General features: G+C 57.4%; 8 protein-coding genes across 8 annotated transcripts; 3 read left to right on the top strand and 5 right to left on the bottom strand.

The window, feature by feature from the left end:
- Positions 1-503: 503 nt before the first annotated feature.
- C8Q71DRAFT_853438 (uncharacterized protein) lies at positions 504-4304 on the bottom strand (the record flags this gene model as incomplete). Its single annotated transcript, XM_047926941.1, has 11 exons — positions 504-796; positions 856-1268; positions 1322-1439; positions 1490-2167; positions 2219-2397; positions 2469-2997; positions 3054-3157; positions 3217-3685; positions 3741-3868; positions 3930-4122; positions 4175-4304. 11 exons carry the CDS (start codon positions 4302-4304, stop codon positions 504-506), a joined length of 3234 nt encoding a protein of 1077 aa, XP_047783970.1.
- A 1339-nt stretch (positions 4305-5643) lies between these two features.
- On the bottom strand, positions 5644-7020 carry C8Q71DRAFT_853437 (tryptophan synthase beta subunit-like PLP-dependent enzyme; the record flags this gene model as incomplete). Its single annotated transcript, XM_047926940.1, has 5 exons — positions 5644-5897; positions 5950-6243; positions 6304-6482; positions 6557-6855; positions 6910-7020. The coding sequence occupies 5 exons, from the start codon at positions 7018-7020 to the stop codon at positions 5644-5646; spliced, it is 1137 nt and encodes a 378-aa protein (XP_047783969.1).
- A 481-nt stretch (positions 7021-7501) lies between these two features.
- Positions 7502-10887, top strand: C8Q71DRAFT_227625 (alpha-glucosidase). Its single transcript, XM_047917145.1, has 13 exons — positions 7502-7709; positions 7773-8231; positions 8288-8508; positions 8577-8614; positions 8673-8831; positions 8887-8981; positions 9047-9137; positions 9194-9308; positions 9365-9546; positions 9598-9607; positions 9663-9779; positions 9833-10012; positions 10065-10887. Exons 1-13 carry the CDS (start codon positions 7562-7564, stop codon positions 10632-10634), a joined length of 2385 nt encoding a protein of 794 aa, XP_047783968.1. The 5' UTR covers positions 7502-7561; the 3' UTR covers positions 10635-10887.
- Positions 10888-11662: 775 nt separating this feature from the next.
- On the top strand, positions 11663-14640 carry C8Q71DRAFT_735171 (transketolase). Its single transcript, XM_047922459.1, has 15 exons — positions 11663-11790; positions 11854-11899; positions 11955-12020; positions 12070-12075; positions 12128-12378; positions 12429-12517; positions 12572-12587; positions 12640-12742; positions 12792-12922; positions 12980-13506; positions 13569-13638; positions 13693-14150; positions 14214-14243; positions 14300-14375; positions 14438-14640. The coding sequence occupies exons 1-15, from the start codon at positions 11691-11693 to the stop codon at positions 14521-14523; spliced, it is 2055 nt and encodes a 684-aa protein (XP_047783967.1). The 5' UTR covers positions 11663-11690; the 3' UTR covers positions 14524-14640.
- Positions 14641-15459, bottom strand: C8Q71DRAFT_735169 (ubiquinol-cytochrome-c reductase complex subunit 6). Its single transcript, XM_047922458.1, has 4 exons — positions 15223-15459; positions 15136-15164; positions 14960-15079; positions 14641-14909 (listed from the first exon to the last, which is right to left on the bottom strand). Exons 1-4 carry the CDS (start codon positions 15365-15367, stop codon positions 14817-14819), a joined length of 387 nt encoding a protein of 128 aa, XP_047783966.1. The 5' UTR covers positions 15368-15459; the 3' UTR covers positions 14641-14816.
- Positions 15460-15513: 54 nt separating this feature from the next.
- Positions 15514-16505, top strand: C8Q71DRAFT_735165 (nucleoside diphosphate kinase). The gene is made up of 5 exons (XM_047922457.1): positions 15514-15630; positions 15692-15806; positions 15866-16018; positions 16071-16161; positions 16217-16505. Exons 1-5 carry the CDS (start codon positions 15592-15594, stop codon positions 16275-16277), a joined length of 459 nt encoding a protein of 152 aa, XP_047783965.1. The 5' UTR covers positions 15514-15591; the 3' UTR covers positions 16278-16505.
- A 497-nt stretch (positions 16506-17002) lies between these two features.
- On the bottom strand, positions 17003-17274 carry C8Q71DRAFT_853432 (uncharacterized protein; the record flags this gene model as incomplete). The annotated part of the gene is made up of 2 exons (XM_047926939.1): positions 17003-17058; positions 17115-17274. 2 exons carry the CDS (start codon positions 17272-17274, stop codon positions 17003-17005), a joined length of 216 nt encoding a protein of 71 aa, XP_047783964.1.
- A 790-nt stretch (positions 17275-18064) lies between these two features.
- Positions 18065-22767, bottom strand: C8Q71DRAFT_877500 (uncharacterized protein; the record flags this gene model as incomplete). Its single annotated transcript, XM_047928424.1, has 8 exons — positions 18065-18612; positions 18674-19262; positions 19315-20453; positions 20506-20708; positions 20763-21349; positions 21406-21598; positions 21654-22601; positions 22664-22767. 8 exons carry the CDS (start codon positions 22765-22767, stop codon positions 18533-18535), a joined length of 3843 nt encoding a protein of 1280 aa, XP_047783963.1. The 3' UTR covers positions 18065-18532.
- Positions 22768-23380: the final 613 nt, after the last annotated feature.

Here is a 23380-nt window from a genome sequence, read left to right as displayed (position 1 = left end):
CGCAGGGATGCAAGTGGATACCCCGAGGCACGAATGTTCAAGAATTGTCTACGTCCGCCTGGGAAGACTAATGCAAGTCGACGTTGGAGGCCGGAGGCCGTGCGTGACCGATCCCGCTGCAGACCAGTGGATACAGCTCGGCGGTACTCAAGTCGTCGAAAGTCGAGACTCGGAAGTAGTCCACCGCTGTGTCGTGATCGGCCCGCTACCAAACATTCGGATCAGGTCGACATTCGTTTGAAGTCTGTTGACGGACACTTGTGACAACATAGTACTCTGAACAGGCATCCATTGTCATCGTGTTGCATGATAGAAACGAGGGTCCTTCCGAACCGATGCAACAAACTGAGGACGAGCTACAGATTGGGCGGAGGACTTGAAGGTCACAACAATGGCTCGGTAAGGGTCGGTACATATGTGCGCAACAGGTCAGGGGTTCCAGCCTAGGCATGCAGTCACTCTAGATCTGTGTTAAACACGAGCTCTCGATCACCACTCAGGTCCTATTGCGATGCCCCATTCCCCGTACCATCGTCTTGTTGGTTGTCTCCACCTTCGCCGACAGCCGGAGTCGGTTCGTCATTCCCAGTGTTACCATCCATCGTGTTGGCCGCTTCTCCCGCTTCTCCCTCTACAGCCTGTCCCATCGTCGCACTCACATTTGGCGCGGACGACGGGGTATCATTTCGATGGCTGCCGTTAGGAAGAGGGCTGTTTCTCCCGTCGATCATGGATGTGCTTGGGGTGCTCGATCGGAACGGATTTGCCGTGAAGGTATTGGGGGACTTCTGGGAAACTATGCAAGAAATACGACATCAGCATTCAGGGCGTGTGTCCGGAAATGATAGATCTCACAGAGCGAGGATAGTTGTCCAGGACGGAATGTGTGCCCCTTGCTACCGTTCATGCTGTTCATGCCGCCATTCGAGAGAGTGACAGAGGTGGAACCTTCACCCTGAGGGCGCAGCTCAAAGATAGCGTCGCCCTTGTCATTGATAACAGGGTTTGCAAGGCAGTACGGCCGCAGCCCTAGGTAGCCATAGTGCCAGGCACCCTCGAAGGCCTTCAGTTCATCCAGAACCTGGGACAGGTCGATCGTCTTGGGCAGGTGGTCGTAGAGCTTCTGGCGAAGGTCGGGGAGAGTACCGAGAATAGTGGGTCCAGGAGCCTCGATGGTAGGGGTAAGGTCTCCTATGACCTTCACAACGAGGCCGTCAGACTCGCTCTGGATGCTGATCACAGCAGACCACTTGGCTATGGCCTCCGCGCTACAATCCGGGAGTCAGCGATGTCTAGGAACAAGGGTAGGGTGGAGACCGACCTTCCAGATCGGACCTGGGAGTTGAAGGACATGCCGAGGTGAGTCTCGCCCGAGATCCTGATGTCCAGAGACCTCTTCCTAGCCGCTATGGGAATCTCGACGACGTTGCACGTCGAACCTGAAAAAGATTAATGAGCGGAGATGCGCAGGAACCGAGTATTGCCTTACAAGTCGCAGAGTAACTGAGACCATCACTTTGAGTGGTATCCCATTTGTCCTGACGCTCCCAATTATACTTCATGAGACCAGCGTGTTCAAGGCTTTCCTTCCACTCGCACTCCTGCGTCCCTTTCCACTTGTTCTCGGCCCAGGTGTTGAGTTCCAATGTCAGGCGAGGGCCGACGATACTGGAGAAGATCGGTATGAGGGTTGTGTGGGAGTTGATTTGGATGAGCCCATTCAAGATACATCTATCCAGAAAGGCCGACCGAGTGAAACGGATCGTTCCGTACGAGATCTTCTTGGAGACACGGATGGTGAGGCTGGAAGAGTATGGGAGACAAGGAGCAGGAAGTGGACGGAATTGGATCATCCCGAGGACGACTATGACCGGCTCCGCGCTGCCAGATGCGTGAGACCAGTTCTCGAGAGTAATCGTCGACGCGGAGTAGACGTGGAAATGCATGGTAGTCAAACACTCGACAGACATGAGGCTCGTCTCGACCTTCCGGATCGGAACGGTATGAATGATGTTGAGACCCGACTGCGCAAGGCAGGGCAGATAATGGCGTTGGAGGTAATTGATCACGGTGCGGACTTGGTCCCCAGAACTGGCCATGTGTGTCTGGTCGCGCGATTGCTGGAACAGACCTGCGAAATTGGAGAACTGATAGATGAATTCGGCATCTGTTCGTAGTCGTTCAGCGAAGCAAACATTTGATCAAGTAGGAAACGTACCGGCAAAGTCTAGCACAATACATTCAAGGCCGCGGTCTTCGCGGCCTCCATGCGCTCTGTAGACAGAGGTCTCCTTGTATTTTGTGATCCAGAACTCGGAGTCTCCGACTTCGGGCAGCGGGACTTTCTTCAAGGCTACCTCGAATGCAAGATGCCAGCCGTCGACGTGGTACTTGGAGCTATAAAGATTAGCAGATTATCAAAGAAAGTCAGCCGCCAGGTCGTCGAGCGGAACAAACTCGGTACTTACTCGCTTCTGGGAGACTGGTCGCTCAGTACTTCGAAATCACCGTGTTCGAGGTATAACCAAATGATGGCCCGCTCGTTGCTGAGGAAACGCATGGTGGCAGGCCTGAAATGCGCACTGAAGAGGTCCTCGTATTGCCATTCCACGAGAGCATGATCTCTGTGCGTTTGGCTTTGCGCTGCTGTCCAGAGATACCCGAACAACCTATTGATAGTTGACTGAGATATTGTGACGACTTGGTCGAAGCCGGAGATATGACAGTCGCTGATTGTCTTTTCCCACTCGAGGAGATCTGGACTGCTGTCCCCGTCAATCACGTCGACGTCGACGTCGTCATAGCTGGGAATGGAACCCGGTGCAGCAATGGGAGAACGCGAGTCGGAGAAGTAGATCACGTTGAGGTTGACGGCCCCCATCATGCCGAGGTATTCCGTGGAAAAGAACTCGACGATGCGAGTCCACCAGATCTGGACGCTCTCGTCGTGGCCGTCCAAGTCACCATACGTGGAATGAGCGGGGCAAAGGCGAGCGGCTGAGCAGATAGCGCATCAGGGAAGAAAGGGACTGTTTGAGATAAGACAGACTTACACGTCGGGTCGAACGCGCAGCGGGTGACGAAACCATCGAATTCATGGACAATGTTAACCAAGACCGCAATCTTCCAGCCACTGTACTTCGGCGGAGGAGGCCTCCTATACTATCATGAGCCCGGCCGATTCTACTGGCAACGGTGAGATTATAGAGCGCTTACTGAGTAAAATCCGCGTCCTGAGAGACAAGGACTTCATCGACGCTGAAGTAGATGATGGCCTCTCTGGAACAAATGGGCTTAACGCGAGGGGCGCCAAGTCGGAGGCGGAAATGTTCATGCAGGTCCGGGCGCGAGTGCCAGGTACTGCGATACTCGGCGAGGCATAGGGACTTCCAGTCGTCGATGTCACGGTCCCCGCGGGCGAGCATATCAGCCTTCAGCCAGACAAACGATAGATACTCGTTGATCTTCTCTACCCCGATGCCATGGATCATGTCGACATCGAGCAACGGGCCGTCCAAAATAGAATAGTCGATCGTAAGCCGATATCTCGCGTCGTCGGCATCAGGAATGGAGAAGAGTATGTGATTGCCGGCTTGGTCGAGGAAGTTGAGGTACTCCTTGAGGTAGTATGCAAATGCTTCCTGGCTGGTGGTCATTGCTGGAGCCATGGAAACGAGGCGAGCTTCTGCGTGCTCCAGTCAACACCATTGAACTTGGAGGCAATCAGGAAGACCGCCCACTCGTCAAATCCAGAACGATCAGTTGAAGGGGATTCTGGCTGCGCTTCAAAACCTCGTCGTCGACAGGCAAGCTGCGGGTGCTGAAGGGTACACGAAACGAAACTTCGACATTCTTCAACTCTTGAGGCCTGTTCATTTGCAGCAGTTCAGGGTTATCATGGTCGCAAGACAAAGGCTCTGAACCCTCACTTGTCAGAATAGTTGATGGCCGATGCTGCGGAGTGGTCAAGGCGGTAGTACCCGTCCTTGATGATAAGCTGCAGAAGCGCATCATGGTTGCAGATGAACTCCAGCTTTGGCTTGTCAAAGGTTGCCTTGAAGAAGACTTCCCTTCTCGCGTTCGGTGGTGCATAGGTGAATTCTGCAAGAGCATGCGAATATCCTGCAATCGTAACGGTCAGTCCATCGGAAGCCAAGTTGAATCTGCCATTTACTGGATTGCTCCGGGGGCTTTTGAGAAGGGTTGTGTTTCTTGAGACAGTCGATGGCATTCTCGTAGAGCGCCCCCAATTGCGCGTTCACGTAGCGAACGGCCTGGCAAGCGCAGTTCTCGCCAACACACATAGCAATTGAGATGCTACAGACATGAGAGTAAGCGTACTGACAACGCAACGATGCCGGTCCTTACTGGGTCCTGAGGGAACCTTGTGGAGTTTGTTCACGGGGCAGGGAGGCCGGAGTGCTTGCTGAGCGGTCTGAGGGATCGATGACCTTGCTGAGGGAGAGCAGACAGAAAACCTGCACGGTATATATACTCGACGGGGTAGATGGCCGCCGTATCTAGAGTCCAGAGGTCGGTCTTGAAAGACTTCTGGAGATACTATTAACAGCGGGCGTTGAGACGCCTTCGTTGAATTCGTGATGTTAGCATCGCACATTAACTGACGGACAGCAGGTATAGACAGCCATACTTAGTATTGATTCAAACGCAAACCCCACATGTCGCCGATTCTTGCAGCTAGTTGAAGGAACAAACGGTATCATGTCCGCCAAATTGGATGCAGGAAAGAGTCGAGAGTGCATCCGCTGCAAACACGACATGATCTCTACGTGGCATGTTTTGTCCACAGAACGCGATGGACTGACCTGATGCAGCACGATCCCACTCATCCTCCACCCGCAGTTCATCTGCGCCACAGCATGTGCCTCTGGCGAATGAGAGACCCTTCCGTCCTCATTTCACGGCAGTCTAAGAATCTGGGAGCAATATGTCTGTGTCCTGTACAACGTTGCGGTTGACTTCAATGAGCAGAGCGCACGGCGACACAGGCAGTGGGAGAACTATCGAGATTCAGAAGTTAATGCCATGCTGCCAACGAAGGCCCAGGAAGAACGTACCCAGACGCCAGGCAAGCGCCGTTGCATGAAGCAGGCACACATTAGCCGCGGACTCTGTGGTTCAAGATAGGCATTGGAGATGCTCTCATACCCATGTACATTAGGAGAGGAAGAAGAACGACTCACTGAACAGGGCGTGCCTCGACGGTTCCGTGCCGATAAGATCAAACTCAGGCCCATGACGTGGATATCGATTTCGACTCTTAGGCCCAGCCCACTGCCAGCAGGTCCATCTGCCCTCTGCGTTAGGGCCCGCAATGGGCATTGCATTAGACTTACCATAGATAAGGTGAACTGGACGAGAAGCAACTGACGGACTGACTCACTTAGACGTCCTGACGACTGATCCGACTTCTTCAGGTGGTCGATAGTGTTCCTGCGAGGCCCCGCGAGCGAAGTCCCCGTGTGGTCCTTGCCAGCATCCCAGGAAGCTTAGGAGATGAGCAGGGTGTAGGGCATGTGCTCAAGGGAGCAAATGCTATACCTGACATATAGAAGAATTGCAGATTCAAAGACCCGCAGTGCATCGCACAGGCAATGTTGCATTCGGAAGTACCTCCACGTCCTAGATGGGAATCTCCCAGCTCTCACCGTTGCACAACACGTCCCAGTGTGTCCGTCCCTCCACTTTTCTCTCCACAATGCCCCTATACTCCTCGAACTCCGCGAGCGAGATTTTGAAGCCTCCACACACAACGAAGACGACCGTCCGCGGTGCTCCCGAAGCAGATGGTGGTACGAGTTTTGTAAACAGTTCGGGTGAGTATGCCGGTACGAGCGTAGTCGAGCAGGACAACTCGGCAAGTATCTTGTGTTCGTCTGTGATGCGAGTGTCAAGCGCCATTCAGCTCGGATTCTCTGAGGGACCTACCGGCGAAGAGCAACCCAGCCTTCATCGCTAGCTCGTCATCCACGCAGACGCTCTTGATGCCGCCCTTCCTATCGAGCGCCATGCGGACCGACCCCGCGGCGGGCGAGCTCGCGCCCAGTGACGTGGCGCGCGAAGTGAGAGCGGGTAGGTGTGCGACGGTCACGTCATGTTCGGGACAATGTGCAGGGCGGACGTCTTCTGCAGGCTCGGCTGTCGTGGGGAACGCGCCAGGGTTGAGCGCGAGCGACTGGTAGAAGCAGTTTGAGCCTGTGGTCTCCAGCGCAACGACAGACACTATACATGGAGTCAATATTAATGAGATGTGATAGAGATGCGTGGAGATGCAGGGCTGACCGTCGTCCCATCCGACCGACTTGCATCCCAGCATGACGCCAGCGCAGAGGCCGGCGCCGCCGACGCTGCAGAAGATTGCGTCTGGCTTGATGTCCTTGGGCAGCTGTCGGGCGAGCTCTGCTATCATCGAGCTATGACCTTCCCAGAGGAGGGGCTCATCGTACGCAGGGATCATGACACTGTTTCGCGGACATGGCCAAGACGGACGTCATCAGTTGTGCTTTTTATGGGTCAAGCGATGAGTCGTTCGTACGCGTTTGATTGAGTTTCGACAGCCTTCTCCGCTGCTCGCAGGGCGTCGAGGTATATTTTTCCTGCGGTCACGACCTCCGCGCCTTCCCGCTTCAAGAATTCTACGGTGGATGCACTGACGCCTTCAGGGAGGAAAACGGTGCACCGAAGGCCAAGGGCCTTGGCTGCGCATGCAGCGGCGAGTCCGGCATTTCCTCCGGATGCAATAATGACATGGACGCCAGGTCCATGTCTGCGACGTGCATGCAGAACGAAGTAAGAAATCCCGCGCGATTTGAAGGACTGTGCGGGCTGGAGGTACTACAGGTACCACGCGTCAGCCTGAGTGCCGGGTGCCATGTAGATAAACCGTACCTCGAGCTTCAGATACACATTGCAGCCGAGGCGAGCAGAGATGTGCGACGAATAGACCAGTGGGGTCTCGAGCCAGAGTTTCTCGGGATCGCTATCGGCTGCGGTGGTCATGATCGCCTTTGCACCTGTGCCGTTACGCTGCCAGCGCGCGTGTTCTTGTACTACTTGTTTGCTAGCTTACTCAGTCAACCGGGCGGCGTTAGTAAGAGGCGGGCATCGACTCAACGCGGGAGATGCTGATGATGAAATCTGCAGTTATAAAACGCAACAAGCAAACTGTGGTTTGGTGTCACTTTGTCACTGTGGCCGGGTATAGATCCACGTGACCGTGGTATGCCTTCGGGATCGCGATCGAGGGAGCATACGCGCCGCGCGGGCTGCCCTGCGCCAGCATCAGAACTGAACCGACAGAAAACAACACCACGCACCCAGTCGCCAATTAAAGACATGCTTGGAATGGGTATCGGCGACTCCCAGCGGGATACCTCCTATTCACCGTGGTCCGAACCTGTTCAACTGCTCCCACCATGTCCATGTGCCCCTGCTCCCCGGCTTCGGCGGTCCGCACGCTCTTCCGGCGAAATATATACGGCCTCCTCCTGCGCGAACGCTCCCGGAGAGACCTGGACTCCTCCTGCGGTCTGCGATCGACATGCGCTTCAACGACGGTTTCTGGCTCCTGAAGAACGGTGTAAAGGGCCACTATGGCCTCCAGGTCGTCCAGGCGCTCCCGGACGGCGATGGCTACAGCCTGCAGGTATCGACCAAGCCAATCCGTCACCGGGGGGACACGCTCGCGGGTGAGTAAAGCATACGAGGCTCATACATTGTTGTGCCGTATGAACGCCGTCGCGCACCCCCAGGACCACTTCTGAGCATTCGCGTCCATTCACCCAGTGAGGGAGTGATCGGCGTCAAGATCGACCACTTCAAACATGTCGAGCCGAAGCCAACCTTCGAGCTGTTCCCCGACGATCCGCCTGTCCCGGCCGCAAGGCTCGCAGACGGGATTGGCTCCTGGACAATCACAAGCGGCGATCTCACCGGAGAAATTACGGAGAATCCATACACCATCGCTTTCCGTTCTCCCCAACGCGTCCTGACGACGTCCGGAGTGAAGCATCAAGCGATCTACGACGTTCCACACAAGTGGACTCTGCAGAGTGCAGCAAACGGATCATGTCTCACGACTGACTTCAGCTCGAATCCTCATCCCGAGCGAGTTCCTGACAACGTTCGGTACACAAGCTCAGAGCTGAACCTCTCTCCCGGAGAACTCATTTACGGTATGGGAGAGCAGTTCGGTGCTTTCGTGAAGAATGGTACGCCACGGTTGATCTTACGCTGCTCCGTGCGACTCACAATTGCGGCGTTCTAGGCCAGTCAGTCAGCATATGGAACCAGGACGGCGGCACGTCCAGTGAACAGGCGTACAAATGTGTACCTTTCTACATGACGAACCGTAACTATGGTGTCTTCATCAACCATCCTGGCGAAGTCGAGATCGAAGTAGGCAGCGAAAAGGTCAGCAGGGTTGGCGTGAGCGTCGCCGGCGAGACTCTTGAGTACTTCATCATCTACGGTGCCACGCCTCTGGAGGTGAGCCTCCCGCGATTCATCCGCAGCACATCGAGTCGCCCACTTACCCACCCCAACTTATAACACAGATCCTCGAACGCTACACGCGCATCACCGGACGGCCAGCGTAAGCCCCTCGAAGTTGCCTGCGTGACACTCGCATGCGATTATGACCGCCCGGCCAGGTTGCTGCCCACATGGACGTTCGGGCTCTGGCTGTCGACGTCCTTCCTCACGTCTTACGACGAGAAGACCGTCTCAGGCTTCCTGCAGGGCATGCGGGACCGCAACTGCCCCGTCCGCGTGTTCCACCTGGACTGCTTCTGGATGAAGCAATACGAGTGGTAGGAACTACTGCGGGCTTGGTGCTGAGCTTCGACGTGACATGTGTGCTGTCAGGTGTTCGTTCACGTTCGACCCGGATAACTTCCCGAACCCGAAGGCATACCTCGCGGACATCAAGCAGAAGTACGGCGTTAAGATTTGTGTATGGAGTGGGTTGTTTATCTTGAGGAGCCGCGCGATTGTTCTAATCCTATTCTGATCCCGAATTTCTCAGTCAACCCCTACATTTCGCAATTGTCGCCCATCTTCCAGGAAGCAGTGAGGGAAGGCTACTTGATCAAGCGCACAGACGGAACGCCGTGGCAGTGAGTACGGCCTTCGCGCTCCAACAACGCGTGTTGACGCGTTCCTTTACGTCAAGGTGGGACTTGTGGCAGCCAGGACTGGGAGTCGTAGACGTGACGAACCCCGCAGCGCGGAAATGGTACCAAGACAAGCTCGACGCCTTGATTGACCTCGGCGTGGACACCTTCAAGGTGAGCACGCGGTGCGAGACGATATCTGCGGTATCTTGACGCGTCGTACTCCGCAGACAGACTTTGGCGAGCGGATACCGCACGCGCAAGTAGTCTTCCACGATGGCTCGGACCCCATGCGGATGCACAACGCGTATTCGGTCATTTACAACGAGATGGTCTTCGCGGTTTTGGAGAAGAGGTTCGGGAAGGGCGAGGCGGTCGTGTTCGCTCGTGCCGCCAGTGCGGGTGGCCAGAGGTACGTTCAGCCATGCTCGATGAAGCTGTGGTATTGAGGGTTTGTGCGCAGGTTCCCGGTGGTAAGTTTACTTGCCCGAACGTATGCACCGGAAGCGTTACTGACTTCCCGACCAGCACTGGGGCGGCGATTGCGAGTCGACGTTCGAGGCCATGGCTGAGTCGCTGCGCGGAGCCCTGAGCTTGACGGCGTCGGGCTTTGCGTTTGCGTCACACGACATTGGAGGCTTCGAGGTGCGTAGAATGACATCTCCAAAAATCCTTGTTAACGTTCGGGATGTATGTAGGGGCATCCACCACCAGAGATTTACCACCGATGGGTCGCGTATGGGCTCTTCTCCTCCCACTCCCGGCTCCACGGTTCGATGTCGTACCGTGTGCCATGGCACTACGGGGAGGAAGCAGCGGTATACATGGCGCGTTTCCTCGATGCCAAACACCGGCTTATGCCCTACTTATATATGCTTGTAAGTCTCAAGCACTAAGGTCGAACTCGGACATCTCACACATCCCACGCAGACTCTGACGGCGCGCACGCACGGGCACCCACTCCAACGAGCCATGTTCATCGAATTCCTCTCCGACCGCACCACACACTACCTCGACCGCCAATACATGCTCGGGCCCTCGCTGCTCGTCGCCCCCGTCTTCGTCCCCGAGGACGAGGACACGGAGTACTACGTCCCCGCGGGGCGGTGGACGTCGTTCTTCCACCCACAGCGCACAATCGACGGGCCCCGGTGGGTGCGAGAGGTTGTCCCGCTCAACGAGATCCCCGTGTATGTCCGGCCGGGGACGCTGTTGTGCCTCGGGCCGATGGGCATCGGCCGGCCAGACTATGAGTATTCGAAAAGCGTGGAGGTTCAGGTTTACGAGTTGGCGGATGGGCAGGTCGTCCACACAGACGTGCCTGTTGGGGATGGTTTAACCGTCGCGGGGACGGTGAGGGCGGAAAGGAGAGGCGGGGAGGTGATCGTGAACATTGTTGCTGGGAGCGTTGAACTGACGTCTGCGAGACTGTTCATGGGTGGGCAAGAGGTCGTGGCGGATTTGAGCAAGGGACAGACGGAGGTCTCCTTGAAGTTTTGATTGTAGGAAGCGAACAAAAATGTATGCACAACATACCCTGTACTATAGGAGGCGTCACAGCAATGCGGGGCGTTCGACTGTACCATTTACATAGTCGGAATCACCTAGGCTGAATATACAATTCGCCCATACATCCAGGGCGCTCATTCCGTAGATGACCGTTGTCTCCAGACCTCCTCCGATGGGCTCGCCTGACCTTCACAGCTGAGAATTAAGGGCGTGTTTGGGAAGTTGGCATGGAGTGGACTCGACCACCGACGGCCGAGCAGCACCTCCTTACAAGCGCGTAGTCGGGTGCGCAGAACGGAGAGCCTTTTGTGGAGCTAGAGAGACCGTGCACTGTCGAGCGAGGGCGAGAAAGCCACGACTGGATCCGAGCGACACGGGATACAGTTATAGCCTATTACTGGCGGAGTTCCTTCCAAGCTTGCTCGGTCTTCTGCCGGCGCAGTGTCGCGTCCTCACGGTTCCGAGTGGTGCGCGCGATACGCTGGACCCGAGGTATTCAACGAGATATACCCTGCGACATCAGCGGTACCCCGGGCTTACCTCTTTCCTCAGGCACATATTCAAATCGTGCTTGGCCTGATTGCAGCCCCCCGTCCACTTCAGCCAGTTGTTGGCGTGACAGGCGTCCAGTGCTTGGATGAAGTCCCTGCAGGCTGAATGGTAGCGGCCGAGGTAAGAGGCCAGCGCCAGGCTGTGTGAATGACAGTAGAGAGAACGCAGAGACGCACCAAGACGCTTGTTGTCGGTCTCCAGCTGGGGATGCATCGTCGGGGTCGACGGCGGGTGCTCTGGAACAGTCAGCCCTCAGCACATTCGCACAAGACGGTAAGATATGGCTGTACCTGCGTGTCAGCAGCCTGACCGGCTCAGGAGACAGGTGCTCGGGAGGACGCGCGGTGAGAACGCGGACACGAAAGGAGGGCGAGGATGAGAAATGGCCGCGACAACGATTAGTGCTGGCCGCACGTGATCCGTCGCGCTATAAAGTCGATCGCACCGGAGCGGAGACCGCCTCTCGTTTCCCCCTCCGTCTCACAATCTACAGCCATGGCCAAGTTCGTCCAGGATTCCACAGACGATGTCTGCATTGCGACTATCCGTGCCCTCGCCGCGGACGTCGTCGGCAAGGCGAACTCTGGTCACCCGGGTGCGTATACCTCGCTCGGTTACGCTGTACGTCGTCTCTGACGCGGACACGGTGCATATCCAGGTGCTCCCATGGGTATGGCACCGGTCGCCCATATCCTCTTCTCTCGGTGGGTGGACCAGCACTGTTTCCGAATATTTCTCTCATGTCCCGTATTTCTATAGCTTCTTCAATGCCAACCCCAAGAGCTCGAAGTGGTTCAACCGCGATCGATTCGTGCTCTCCAACGGGTACGTTATAGTCTGCGTCTCTACAGACACATACTAATAATTTATTCAGCCATGCGTACGTTACCTCCAGAGCGATCTGTACAGATAGTACATTAACAGAATTGCAGCTGTGCTCTGCAGTACATCCTACTCCATCTGCTCGGCTACAAGCTCTCCATGGATGACCTGAAGCAGTTCCGTCAAATCGACTCGCTGACTCCTGGTCACCCCGAGACTGGTCACACGGACGGTATTGAAGTCACCACTGGGCCTCTCGGTCAGGGATTCGCGAACGGTGTCGGTCTGGGTATTGCACAGGCGCACCTAGCTGCGACGTTCAACAAGGACGGATTCGACCTCGTTGACAACTACACTTATGGTAAGATGACTGGATATTGAGCTAGCTCTAGTATCTCACATGATGGTTAGTCTTCACCGGTGACGGTTGCTTGATGGAGGGTGTCGCTAGCGAGGCAGCCAGTCTTGCAGGGCACTTGCAGCTCGGCAACCTGATCTACGTGAGATATCCCTGTTCTTTTCGTATCAGTCACTTCAGCTGATTACTCCGACAGTTCTACGACGACAATCGTAAGATCTGGCTTTGTGCTGCTCGAGAGAATACATCCTAATGCGCTTCTAGACATTTCTATTGACGGTGACACCGCCGTCGCGTTCACGGAGAACGTTGAGCAGCGGTTCCTCTCGTACGGCTGGCAGGTTCTGCACGTCAACGACGGTGACCGGTACGTCGCTGGTTTTGCTCCTTCGGGCTTCTGCTAACGATCATCCAAGCGATCTGGAGGGTATTTACAATGCCGTCATTGAAGCACAGAAGGAAAAGAAGAAGCCTACCATCATCCGCCTGCGAACGACCATCGGTTATGGTTCGAAACAGCAGGGCACGCACGGCGTTCACGGTGCTCGTACGTATCAGCACCTTATTGCGACTCGGCAGTGTCTCATGACTTCCTCCCATGCAGCGCTCAAGGCCGATGATATTCAAGCTTTGAAGACCAAGTTTGGTCTCCCTGCTGACAAGACCTTCTACGTCCCGGATGACACATACAAGGTCTATGCTGCCAGTGCTGCACGCGGCGCAGCCCTCCAGAAGAAGTGGGATGCCCTGCTGGCTTCCTACGGCCAGAAGTACCCGAAGGAACACGCCGAGCTCACGCGCCGCATTGCTGGCAAGCTTCCTGAGGGCTGGGAGAAGTCGCTGCCCGTCTACAAGCCCGCAGATGCTGCCCAGGCGTCGCGTAAGCTGTCTGAGATCGTGCTGACCGCAATTACCCCCATATTGCCTGAGCTCATGGGTGGTTCCGCCGATCTGACGGGCAGTAACCTGACGAGGACGAAGGCTATGATCGACTTCCAGCCCGAGAGCACTGGCCTCGGCAGCTACAAGGGCACGTACCTCCGTTTCGGTGTACGCGAGCACGGCATGGGTGCCATTGCAAATGGCATGCACGCATACGGCGGTATTATTCCGTTCGTCGCGACCTTCATGGTGAGCATCTCGCCGTACTGGCCGTCTACTTACGTACTGAGATTAACATCTTCGCCGATTAGAACTTTGTCTCGTACGCGGCAGGTGCTGTTCGGCTGTCGGCCCTCAGCGGGCACCAGGTCATCTGGGTTGGTACGTGCTCGCGAACCGTTCCCCATTGACGCGCGCACTAATTCCTTTACGCAGCTACACACGACTCGATCGGTCTGGGCGAGGACGGCCCCACGCACCAGCCCATCGAGACTGCGGCGCACTTCCGTGCGATGCCCAACATCGACTTCTGGCGTCCGGCCGACGGCAACGAGACGTCGGCGGCGTACTACATCGCCCTGACGCGCAAGCACACGCCGTCGATCCTCTCGCTCTCGCGGCAGAACCTCCCGAACCTCGAGGAGTCCACGATCGAGAAGGCCTCGAAGGGTGGCTACGTCGTGCTCGAGGAGCAGGGCGAGGACCTCACGATCGTCAGCTCGGGTAGCGAGGTCAGCATCGTGCTGGAAGCGGCCGTACAGCTCCGGTCGGAGGGTGTTAAAGTCCGGGTGGTCAGCCTGCCGTGCTGGTCCATCTTCGACCTCCAGCCTAAGGAGTACCGCCTGAGTGTCCTTCGGAGCGGTGCCCCGATCCTTGCGGTGGAGGCCCTCTCGGTAAGTCGAGCACACGTTGACATTCTAAAAGATTGGAAGCTGATAACATCGCGTGCACTGTAGCCCTTCGGATGGCAGAAGTACAGCCACGAGGTGAGAGGTCCTTCCGAATTCTATGCAGACATATATTGACCGTCACCTTTACGCAGCAATTCGGTCTGTTTGGCTGGGGTGCGTCTGGTCCCTACAAGAAGGTCTACGAAAAGTTCGGCCTTACTGGCAGCAGTGAGTACCCTCGCGGCACGTTGCATCTCCAAGGACGTGCTCCTGACATTTTTCCGCAATAGACATCGCATCGATCAGCAACAAGGTCATCACCTTTTATAAGCAGAAGGGCGGCGAAGTTGTGTCTCCTCTGGTCAAGGCCCTCTGAAGAGCCAGCAAAGACAGCTTGTCTAAGGGTAAATGAGGTCACTCGGGGCATGTAGAAGCAATGTATTTCTGTACTCTCGGCATAATCCAAGCTTAGATGGTATTGGCGTACATCCCTGAACATGGCGGGGTGATAGAGTGACTGGCAGGCCTCAGGTGTCTGTCTGGTGATGCTTCGGAGAAGGTTCGCATTAGACCCGCGCATTATACAAATGTAGAGGTGCAAATTCTAAGGGTCCGGTCTGCAGCGGAGCATGCCTCCTCATCCAAGCGGGCAAGCAGGAGCCGTGCCGTTTACTTCTTGGACAGAACCATGTTGTCCCAGGCCCGCCTCTCGAGTGCCTCCTTCTCTACGTTTTCTACATGAGGCTTGAGGTAGCGGACATCCTGGAAGCGAATAAGGACATGTGGTCGATTGAGTCAACCGTACACTTTACCTCTTCAGGCTTTGTCCACTTCTCCTTGGGGAGGACATCATGGAGGACACTGCAATGCGAAGCCTGCTTCAGCCGGAACTGGCGGTCGTATGCCTCGCGAGGAGTCAAGCGTGTCAGAGCCTGAGGAACCAATATCAGACCCCGTGACAAACGTTCTCTACGAGCATGCGACTGACCCGCTGAACGTCCTCACGCTCCTCAACGACTAGTGTTCAGAATAGTGAGCTCATTTGCTCAGGGAGGGTTTGAGACTGGTCACGCACGCAGGTCATCGTATTTGTAGCCGACCTTCCGGTACCCAGCCAAGTTGGCGTACCAGTCAGCAATGGGCTTCATCCATCTGTAGAGTCCCCTGGTCTTGAGGATGGCAGGGGCGAGTGAAGGGCCGAGGGGACCGCTGAGGACCATGGCGAGAGTGTCTGAAGTTGAGCCTTACCCGGCGTCGGGCTTGGTGACGAGAGTGCCCGAGCCTGTGTGGCGCTGTTTGCCCCCGGTGGCGGCGCTGATACTTTGATTGCCCGATTTGGCAGCGATGGAAGGTCTGCTATAAAATCGCCTCTAGTCCTCTCCTCCTCCAGACGCCTGTCTATCCATCTGCCATCTCTCTCGCCCCTCCAGACCGAACATTCACAATGGCCAGCATCAAGGAGCGCACCTACATCATGGTCAAGGTGTGTCTACTCCCCACCGTCGAGCCGTGCAGCAGACGCTGATCATTTACCGCGCGCGCAGCCCGACGGTGTCCAGCGGGGCCTTGTCGGCAACATCATCGGCCGCTTCGAGCAGCGCGGCTTCAAGCTCATTGCTCTCAAGCTCGTGCACGCTACCCCGGAGCACCTTGAGAAGCGTGAGCATTTGTTGTAGCGTTCACCGAAGCACGCGTATTGAGCCTTTGTCTCTCTCCAGACTACGCTGACCTCAAGGGCAAGCCCTTCTTCCCCGGCTTGATCAAGTACATGGCCTCTGGCCCTGTTGTTGCCATGGTCTGGGAGGGTCTTGACGCCGTCAAGACTGGCCGTGCCATGCTCGGCGCGACCAACCCGCTTGCCTCTGCTCCTGGTATGTCTCTCGCCCACTGTTCGTGTTTATCGCCCTCATCTCGCGTCTCCAGGCACCATCCGTGGTGACTTCGCTCTGGCTGTCGGCCGCAACATCTGCCACGGCTCGGATGCCGTCGAGAGCGCCGAGAAGGAGATCGCTCTGTAAGTTGTCCCGCTTATTCGCCTGTACCAGTCCCTGACAAACATCGCTCCACAGCTGGTTCCCCGAGGGTATTGTGCAGTACAACCACGACCTCGCTCAGTGGATCTTCGAGTAAACATCATTTTGGGGCGCATAACAGCATGGGTAGAATTCTGTAACAAAATAGAAACATCTGTATACCACAAGTGGCAGGCTATCGGTGCTCGGGAATTGTCTTGCTGGGTTAAACGTGCCGTGAGTGAGCACTGGATCGATGAGAAACCCTCGAGGCCCGTCCCCTACACGTTGCCTGACTTCCACGCTGAAGCTGAAGCTTCTTGACCCTGGAGGGCCTGCCAGTCGAGCCTCCATGCCATGGTGTACATCTCGCTCTGCTACGCACACGCGCATGCATCAACGCGAGTGTTCGTGCTTGATGCATAAGTATGTATGATGGCACGCGAAATCTGAATCGCGTAGTTGCGAACTTGCGTATGTTCGTAAATCAGTTCGTTGTCCATGATACACGGATCCGGTGTTTACTGGTTATTGCTACTAGTACAGATGATTGGCGGGTGTAGGGAGGTGTGTATAATGGTGTGAGCGTATAAGTTAGGTAAATGGTCCTCCAGCGCAGGCTCCAAGAACAGAGGCGAAGGGATGCGGAGGAGCTGACCCACTCGAAGGTATCGCCGTCTTCAAGTTCATGGCATATCAACGGGGTTTGAAGAATTCGAGTGATGGCGTAATGCATGTAGGAGCACACATATCGCAGTGAGACGATCTGCAGAGCATAGTATCTGTGAGCTTCGGGTAGTAGCTCTGGGAATAGGGATGTCGACGTACAGAGACAGCCTGGTTTCATGTTCTCAGTAGCTGCTGCGCGGGCGTGGCTCGATAGGCAAGCAAGCCGTAGGCTACACATTTGAAAAGCTCAGCTGCAAGAAGCATATGTACTTGTGCGCCTACGTACGTGATTGGCAGTCATCCCGCAGCAGACATGACAGTGTGAAGATGAAAACGGCGCCCACGAGCGCGAGGGACAGCACGAAGCATATGGTGGAGACGAGCGTCACGTCGTCGTCCTCCGGCTTGAGGTCAGGATGCACGTAGAGCCTAATGTGGGAGCGCATGATGACTGGAGGAGGACGAGAGGTTGCGAAGGGCGATTGTGAGGCGAGCTCCGCAGGGCAGGGCAGGGAGACACTCCGGTACGAAAACTGGCTTTATAGCACCCAAGATCCATACAAGACCTGGCACCGCAACTCAGTGCCGAAGTTGGCGATATCAACCTCCATGGAACACATTGGCGCATGATCGGATCGGATACTACAAGGAGACAGGAGAGCGCCATGCAATTCCGGTGAAGGCGGGACGTATTGTTCTATCGACACTCGTGAGCGGATGACAGAAGTGCGCATTGACGGAGACGTACTGGTGAGAGGTTGTTCACCGGATCGGTGCGAGTAGACAATGGAGAGGCATCGGAGATTGGCGAAGAGCCCCTGTCGTATCCATAGCGAGAACAATTGCGAGCATGCCATGGCGGCCCCCCGTCCTTGCAGCAACCAGCTGAAGCTCCGGCGCGAACGGCCTAGCCTCATCGAGCGTTCCGGTGCTATATTGCAATGGACTACAACAGCGGCGTGCGGCGTACGGCGATGGTGAGCGACTAATTGGGGCGCATATCGGCGTGCCGACGCTGTGGGCCCCGGTAGCAGGTTGATCGCCATACTTCCGGCTACTAAACTTCACGACCACATCCACAGAAATACATGGTATTCTGGAAGTCGGCGACAAGCTGTCTCAGTCTGCACGTAGTCCAATGCGCCAAAACGGAACGCTCGAAGAATGACTCACCTTCATCGTCATCTCCAGGTCATCTCCGCTCAGTCGTCCGGTCAGCACGCACGCCACAAAGGGCGCGGAGAGGGGATGCAAAATGGATTCAATGGTTGCTGTTGGATACAATGCTGATAGGGAGTACGACAAGCCGATGCGCGGGAACAAATGCAAGGGTATGATGTGTACAGTACCGAGGTCATGCCAGTATCCCAATACAAAAACGAATAAATATGTGACGACGATGCGATAAGGAATGACTACTGTTCCGACCGGAATGTCCAGTGTGTACCCCATGGAACCCTACGGCTTTCAGCAAAGTAGGCGCGTCGAGTGACGCCGGCAATATGCACCGATCACGGACGGGCGTGGGCAAAGCAAGAAGTTGGGTACCCAGAATACCACCAATCCGTCGCCGAGCACTGAAGATATGCAGCTGGACATGGGGGCCGGAAGCGTACCTCATCAGCGTGTCCGGTTCGTCATCCGACGACGAACCGTGCAGTTGGATACTTTGGAGGCATCGCGGTGCACTCGTACCAATGAGCTCTACCGCCCGGGCGCGAGAATTGATGCCATGTCCTGTTCGTTTGCCGCGCTGAGCTGTCGAGAGCGCGCCTTGAGACGAACTGTAAGAGTCATACACTGATCAGTGAACACAATTCATGGGTGACATATGACGGCACGTACGCATGCGATCGAAGCTCAATAAGACTACCTTTGCCGCGCCGGAGGTATCGCGCGACACGCCGTCGGGCTGAAGCATGGCCGAGCGGTCGATCCAGTGCTCGTCCTGCCAGATCGCGGCGCGGAGGATGAGGTCGTCCATGTTCCGTTCCCAAGACGCCTCATCGCCGGCGAAGTCGACTTGTTCCGTCCGGATGCTGAGGGACGACAAGTAATTGCCCCTCGACGTCTGTACCTTGAGCGAGGTCGTGTGAGAGCGGATGTGCGAAGTAATGTAGTCCAGCGCGGCTGTGGCAGCCTCGCCGAGGGCGGTCGCGTTGCTCGCGAGGCCGTCGAGCTCCATGACCACCGGGAGAGGTATGACCACGGTCCATTGAAGGCTCTCGACCAGGGTGGAGACCACCGGCAACGAAGACAATAAAATGTTCGTGTCGATGACGAGGATCGTGTACCCAGGCACGACCCGGAGGGTGCTTTGAGGGCGTGCCGGCTTGTGGGGCTGCGGGCCACGAGGACGACGTCGAGGGATCGATGGCGAAACCCGACCCTGTGCCGAGGAGTCCAACAGGCTCTGCAGATATCGCCGGCGAGCCTGTAAAGCAAACTCAATGCATGCGCTATCCTGAGAAACTGACGATGCTTACCTTCAGCGCCTTGATTTCAGGCGCATCATTCTCGTCATCCTCACTGCCATCTGTCAATTCCTCCGCGGCAAGGCCCTCATCATCGTCGACGTCCATCGAGTCTTCGTCCCATCGCCGGCCCCGAAGGCGTCTCTCCTCCTCCTCACGCTCTCTCTTCTCTTCCTCCTGCCACTGCGCGACCTTCGCTGCAAGCACGCCCTCGACCTTCCACTGGCCCCTCTGCTCCTCGTTCGCGGCGGGGTAATACGCGAAGCCACCGACGTGCTTCGCGATCTTCAGGCCGGCGCGCGCGACGCGGATCCAGCGCTTGCCAAGCTCGTTCGCCGCCTCGTTTTCCTCCCGCTCGTCCTCGATGATACCGTCGAGCTGGTCGCCGCCCTCGCTCTTGTCTAGAACCTCGACCTCGACGTTCCTGTCCTCGACGTTCGCCTCCTTGCCCCAGAAGCCCATGGGGTAGACGCGCTTGCCGCCCCATCCGAGACCGCGGAGGCACCAGTCCTCTGGGAGAGGCTTGCAGCCGCTCGTGAGCAGGACCGCGCTGTCACTGCGCTCCTTCTGCTGCTCGCGGTACGTGACGCGGCGCGGGATCGCGGTAAGGAACACTGCGAGGTCGGCCCAGGGGATGAACCGCTCGAGGACGGCGAGTGCCTGTGCATCCTTCACAGCGGTGGCGAGGAAGGTAAGCAGGATCGTGATGTACGGGTTGAGAGTTGAGCGCGCGAATGGCGACGACTTCCGCATTGGCTTCCGGAGGGCATGCGCGAGCATCGAGAACGCGAATTGCATTCCGAGCTTGAGCGACGGTGGGACCTCGGGGCCAGTCGACGCGCCCGCCTCGGAGAGCGCAGGCGACATGCTCATGGCGTCGAGCTTCCGGTCGGCCTTGCGTGGGGCGGCGCCTTCGTCGTCGACGTCCATCTTCCTGTCGTCGTCCTCGGCCTTCTTCGCCATGAGCTTGACCTTGCCCGCGGACGACGCGGCCATGGCTGGGCTGACGCCGGCGCGAGCGCTGACGCCGTCTCTGCCGCCGATGCCAGCGACGCGCCGCAGGACAGCGGTGGGCCGCCCGTACTCGAGGATGGCGCCGAGGTTGATGACGGCCATCATGATCCAGTCGCGCTCTTCGACGACTGCACCGCCTGAGAACGTCTATCAGCTCCGGACTGATCTAACTAGAGATGTATGACTGACCTTCGATGTTGAGCTTCTCGTCGAAGCGGTCGAGGACGCCGCGGAAGTCGTCCATCTGTATGTGCGTGAAGAGCATACCGTGGAGGATGATATACAGATCGGCGACGCCGGCGTCGGGGCCTTGGCGACGAGTCTGGGCGGCTGGCGACCAGATCTGGAGGATGGCCTCGCGGGAGGTGCTGTACGGATGCACTGTAATCATGCTATACATACAAATGTCAGACATCAGTATTCGCAATATAAATAGAGCGACTCACCTCTTCACGAAGTGATACATCCCCCGCAGCTCCTCGCCGCTCCCGTCCCTCTCCCTGCAGAGCAGTCCGATGTGGTGATGGAGCTTGCCCGCACCCGGCGTGCCGGCGAGGCCCTTCGCATACCACTCGCGCGCGATCTGCCTCCAGTGCTCCTTCTCCGGGACGAGCTCCATCGCACGCGCCGCCGCGAGGCCGACGCTCGGCACCTCGAGGACCAGCCTCGCCGCACGTCCGGGCGACGGCGGCGGCGAATCGTCGATGCGTGCGTGCACCTCGGGTGCCGCCGGTGCGCGCAGTTCCGCACGATCGGAGCTCCCACCGCCGTTCGGTGTCGACGGGCGCTGGGTGTCGATCTGGGAGTCCGCGCCGGGCGCCATGGACTTGATGAGGAGGGTCATCGGGGAGGGCGCGGGCGCGGACAGGAGCGTCGTGGCGGTCACGGTCTGCTGCTTCTCGACGAGCGCGCAGTACGCCATTTGATACCGCGAGAGGTCGCCGAGCGCCTCGACCCAACCGCTTCGGAAGTCAGAGAGATTGCGCTCCTCGAGAAGAGCGCAATAGAAAGTGTATGCGTAGTAAATGAAGTCCTGACACACAATGGGAGATTAGCCACCATACCTAATCGGGCGAGGATGACGTCTACCTGCAGATACTCAAGAGCGACGTGTGAATTGTTTGGCGGCGACGCTGCTTGGCGGAGAGACTCGAGGAGGCGATGGAAGGCATGTGCCCACAATCGCGCGATGAGGTTGTATTTGGTCGGAATGTTGCGGAGGGAAGCCGGGACAGTGGGTGCTAGCGTGAGCGTAAGAAGGTTCTGCACCTTCTCTGCGAGCCTACAGATCGGTGAGCGACACGCGAGCGAGGAATTTGAAATCGATTAAGACATACTCTTTGTGGTCGACCAACAATCGCTTCCACTTCTCCATATCATCTTCACCACCTCTCACCTCTGCGCCACCTGCCAAGCCCCCCACTGAGCCTGGGCGGCCCTTGATGAGGATGCCCACTGTCTGCGTATTCCGATTGCCCTCGTCATCTGCGTCCTTGTCTCGCTGCTCACCGAGGATCTTCTGTTCAAGTGCAGTGATGCCTCGATAAAGCTTCTTGAGCTGCATCGAGAAGGCATTGGTACTCGACGAACTGTCCTCTGAGCGTCTTGCATTGGGGTTCTCGAAAAGGCCCGAAGGGGCGGAGGAATCGGTTGTAGCGGACGAAAGAGTGAAGTTGGAAGAGAGTGTGGAGTGGGCGTAGGAGGCGGAAGACGTTGACGAGGCGGAGACGTAGTCTCCGGAAGACTTGGGTGTTGGTGTCGGGCGGTCAACATGTGGGCGGTTGGCTGCGGCGTTTGGCGACGCCTGTGGTCGGGCTAAAAACCGAACTGGATCGTCCTTACGGTGGTCGAACAGCTGCCTGTGCGAGTCGGGGGCTGCTCTTGACTGTGGAGGGGCCTGGCGCGGTCCATGTGGCGCGGGACCCCGCGGAGCATACGAGCTCGACGCGGCATCAGACATGGCTTCGGGCTCAGCGGTGAGGATGACCCTCCGTGGACTGTCAGAGTTGGGGTTGTAGAGCTTGCCTGGGCTGCCGGAGGATGGGCCCGCCTGAGCTCGGGCTGAGGGGCGGGGAGAGGAGGCGGCAGTTATCTTAAGGCGTCGCGAGAAGTCATCAGCATCGGCCTCCATCGCGGATGGCGAACTCTGGTTGACGACGATGTTGGGGCTTGGGTGTTGCGGAGCGTGCGGTCGGCGAGGGGAGGGCGCACGCGTTGGGCGGGGAGTCGAAGAAGAGCCTGAGGGAGCGGGAGCTCGGTCGGCTCGTTCGCGTGGTTTTGTTGCACTACAAGCGCAGTCGCGGCGGGTCAGCGGCGCATGCAAAATGCGGACTACGGAGCTACGTACGCGGCCTGCCTGCGCTGGAACGCGACAAATTTATCTGCAATGTCTGTTGGTTGCGCCGGCCTGCGGGGTGCGGCCGCGGCTGTCTGTTGCGGCGAGTCGGACATGGTGGTTGAGAGCGACGACGGGGGGTCGCGGTGGGTGGGATGAAGGAGAGTGAGGCGGGGGGAGGAGGAGAGGAGGCTCTAGCTGCTGCGGTGGGTCGAGTGTAGGATCGCCCGTTCTGCGGCCTGCGGACAACTGCGCAGTCCCGCAGCCAATCTCGATCGATCGTGACACATACCGCGCCCGGTCACGCGTTCGTCACACCGCGCCCCCGCCGTGACCGCCCCGCCCGCGTCCTGTCCCCCGCCTCCGACTCACTCGCCCTCCAGGCCACCCCTCTCGCCACCTTCCGTGTCCTCCGCACCGCGGGACACAGCGCCCGCGTCGCCTGCCCACTGGACCATCGCAGGCCACGCTCAGCCGTCCGCAGCCCCGCTTCCCAGCCGGTAGCTTGTGTGGCCCGTGCCCCTGCTGCCCACTGCGCACGTCTATCCCAGGAACGCTATCAGTCACCCGCACTCGTACAATCTTCCCTGTCCACTCGACTACTCCTGCCCGCCGTGTGCGACTGCTTCCCTCTGCCATGGGAAGTATCGGGGACGTCACATCCGCGAGTGACTCCCCCGCTCATCGTCGCGCCGCCCAAGACATTCGCGTCGGTAGGGAGACGCCCAG

This window comes from Rhodofomes roseus (genome assembly GCF_022264815.1).
Source record: "Rhodofomes roseus strain CIRM-BRFM 1785 chromosome Unknown C8Q71scaffold_2, whole genome shotgun sequence".
Taxonomy (NCBI): domain Eukaryota; kingdom Fungi; phylum Basidiomycota; class Agaricomycetes; order Polyporales; family Fomitopsidaceae; genus Rhodofomes; species Rhodofomes roseus.
The sequence above is the reverse complement of the archived record's forward strand: the minus strand, read 5'-3'. Positions and strand labels throughout refer to the sequence as shown.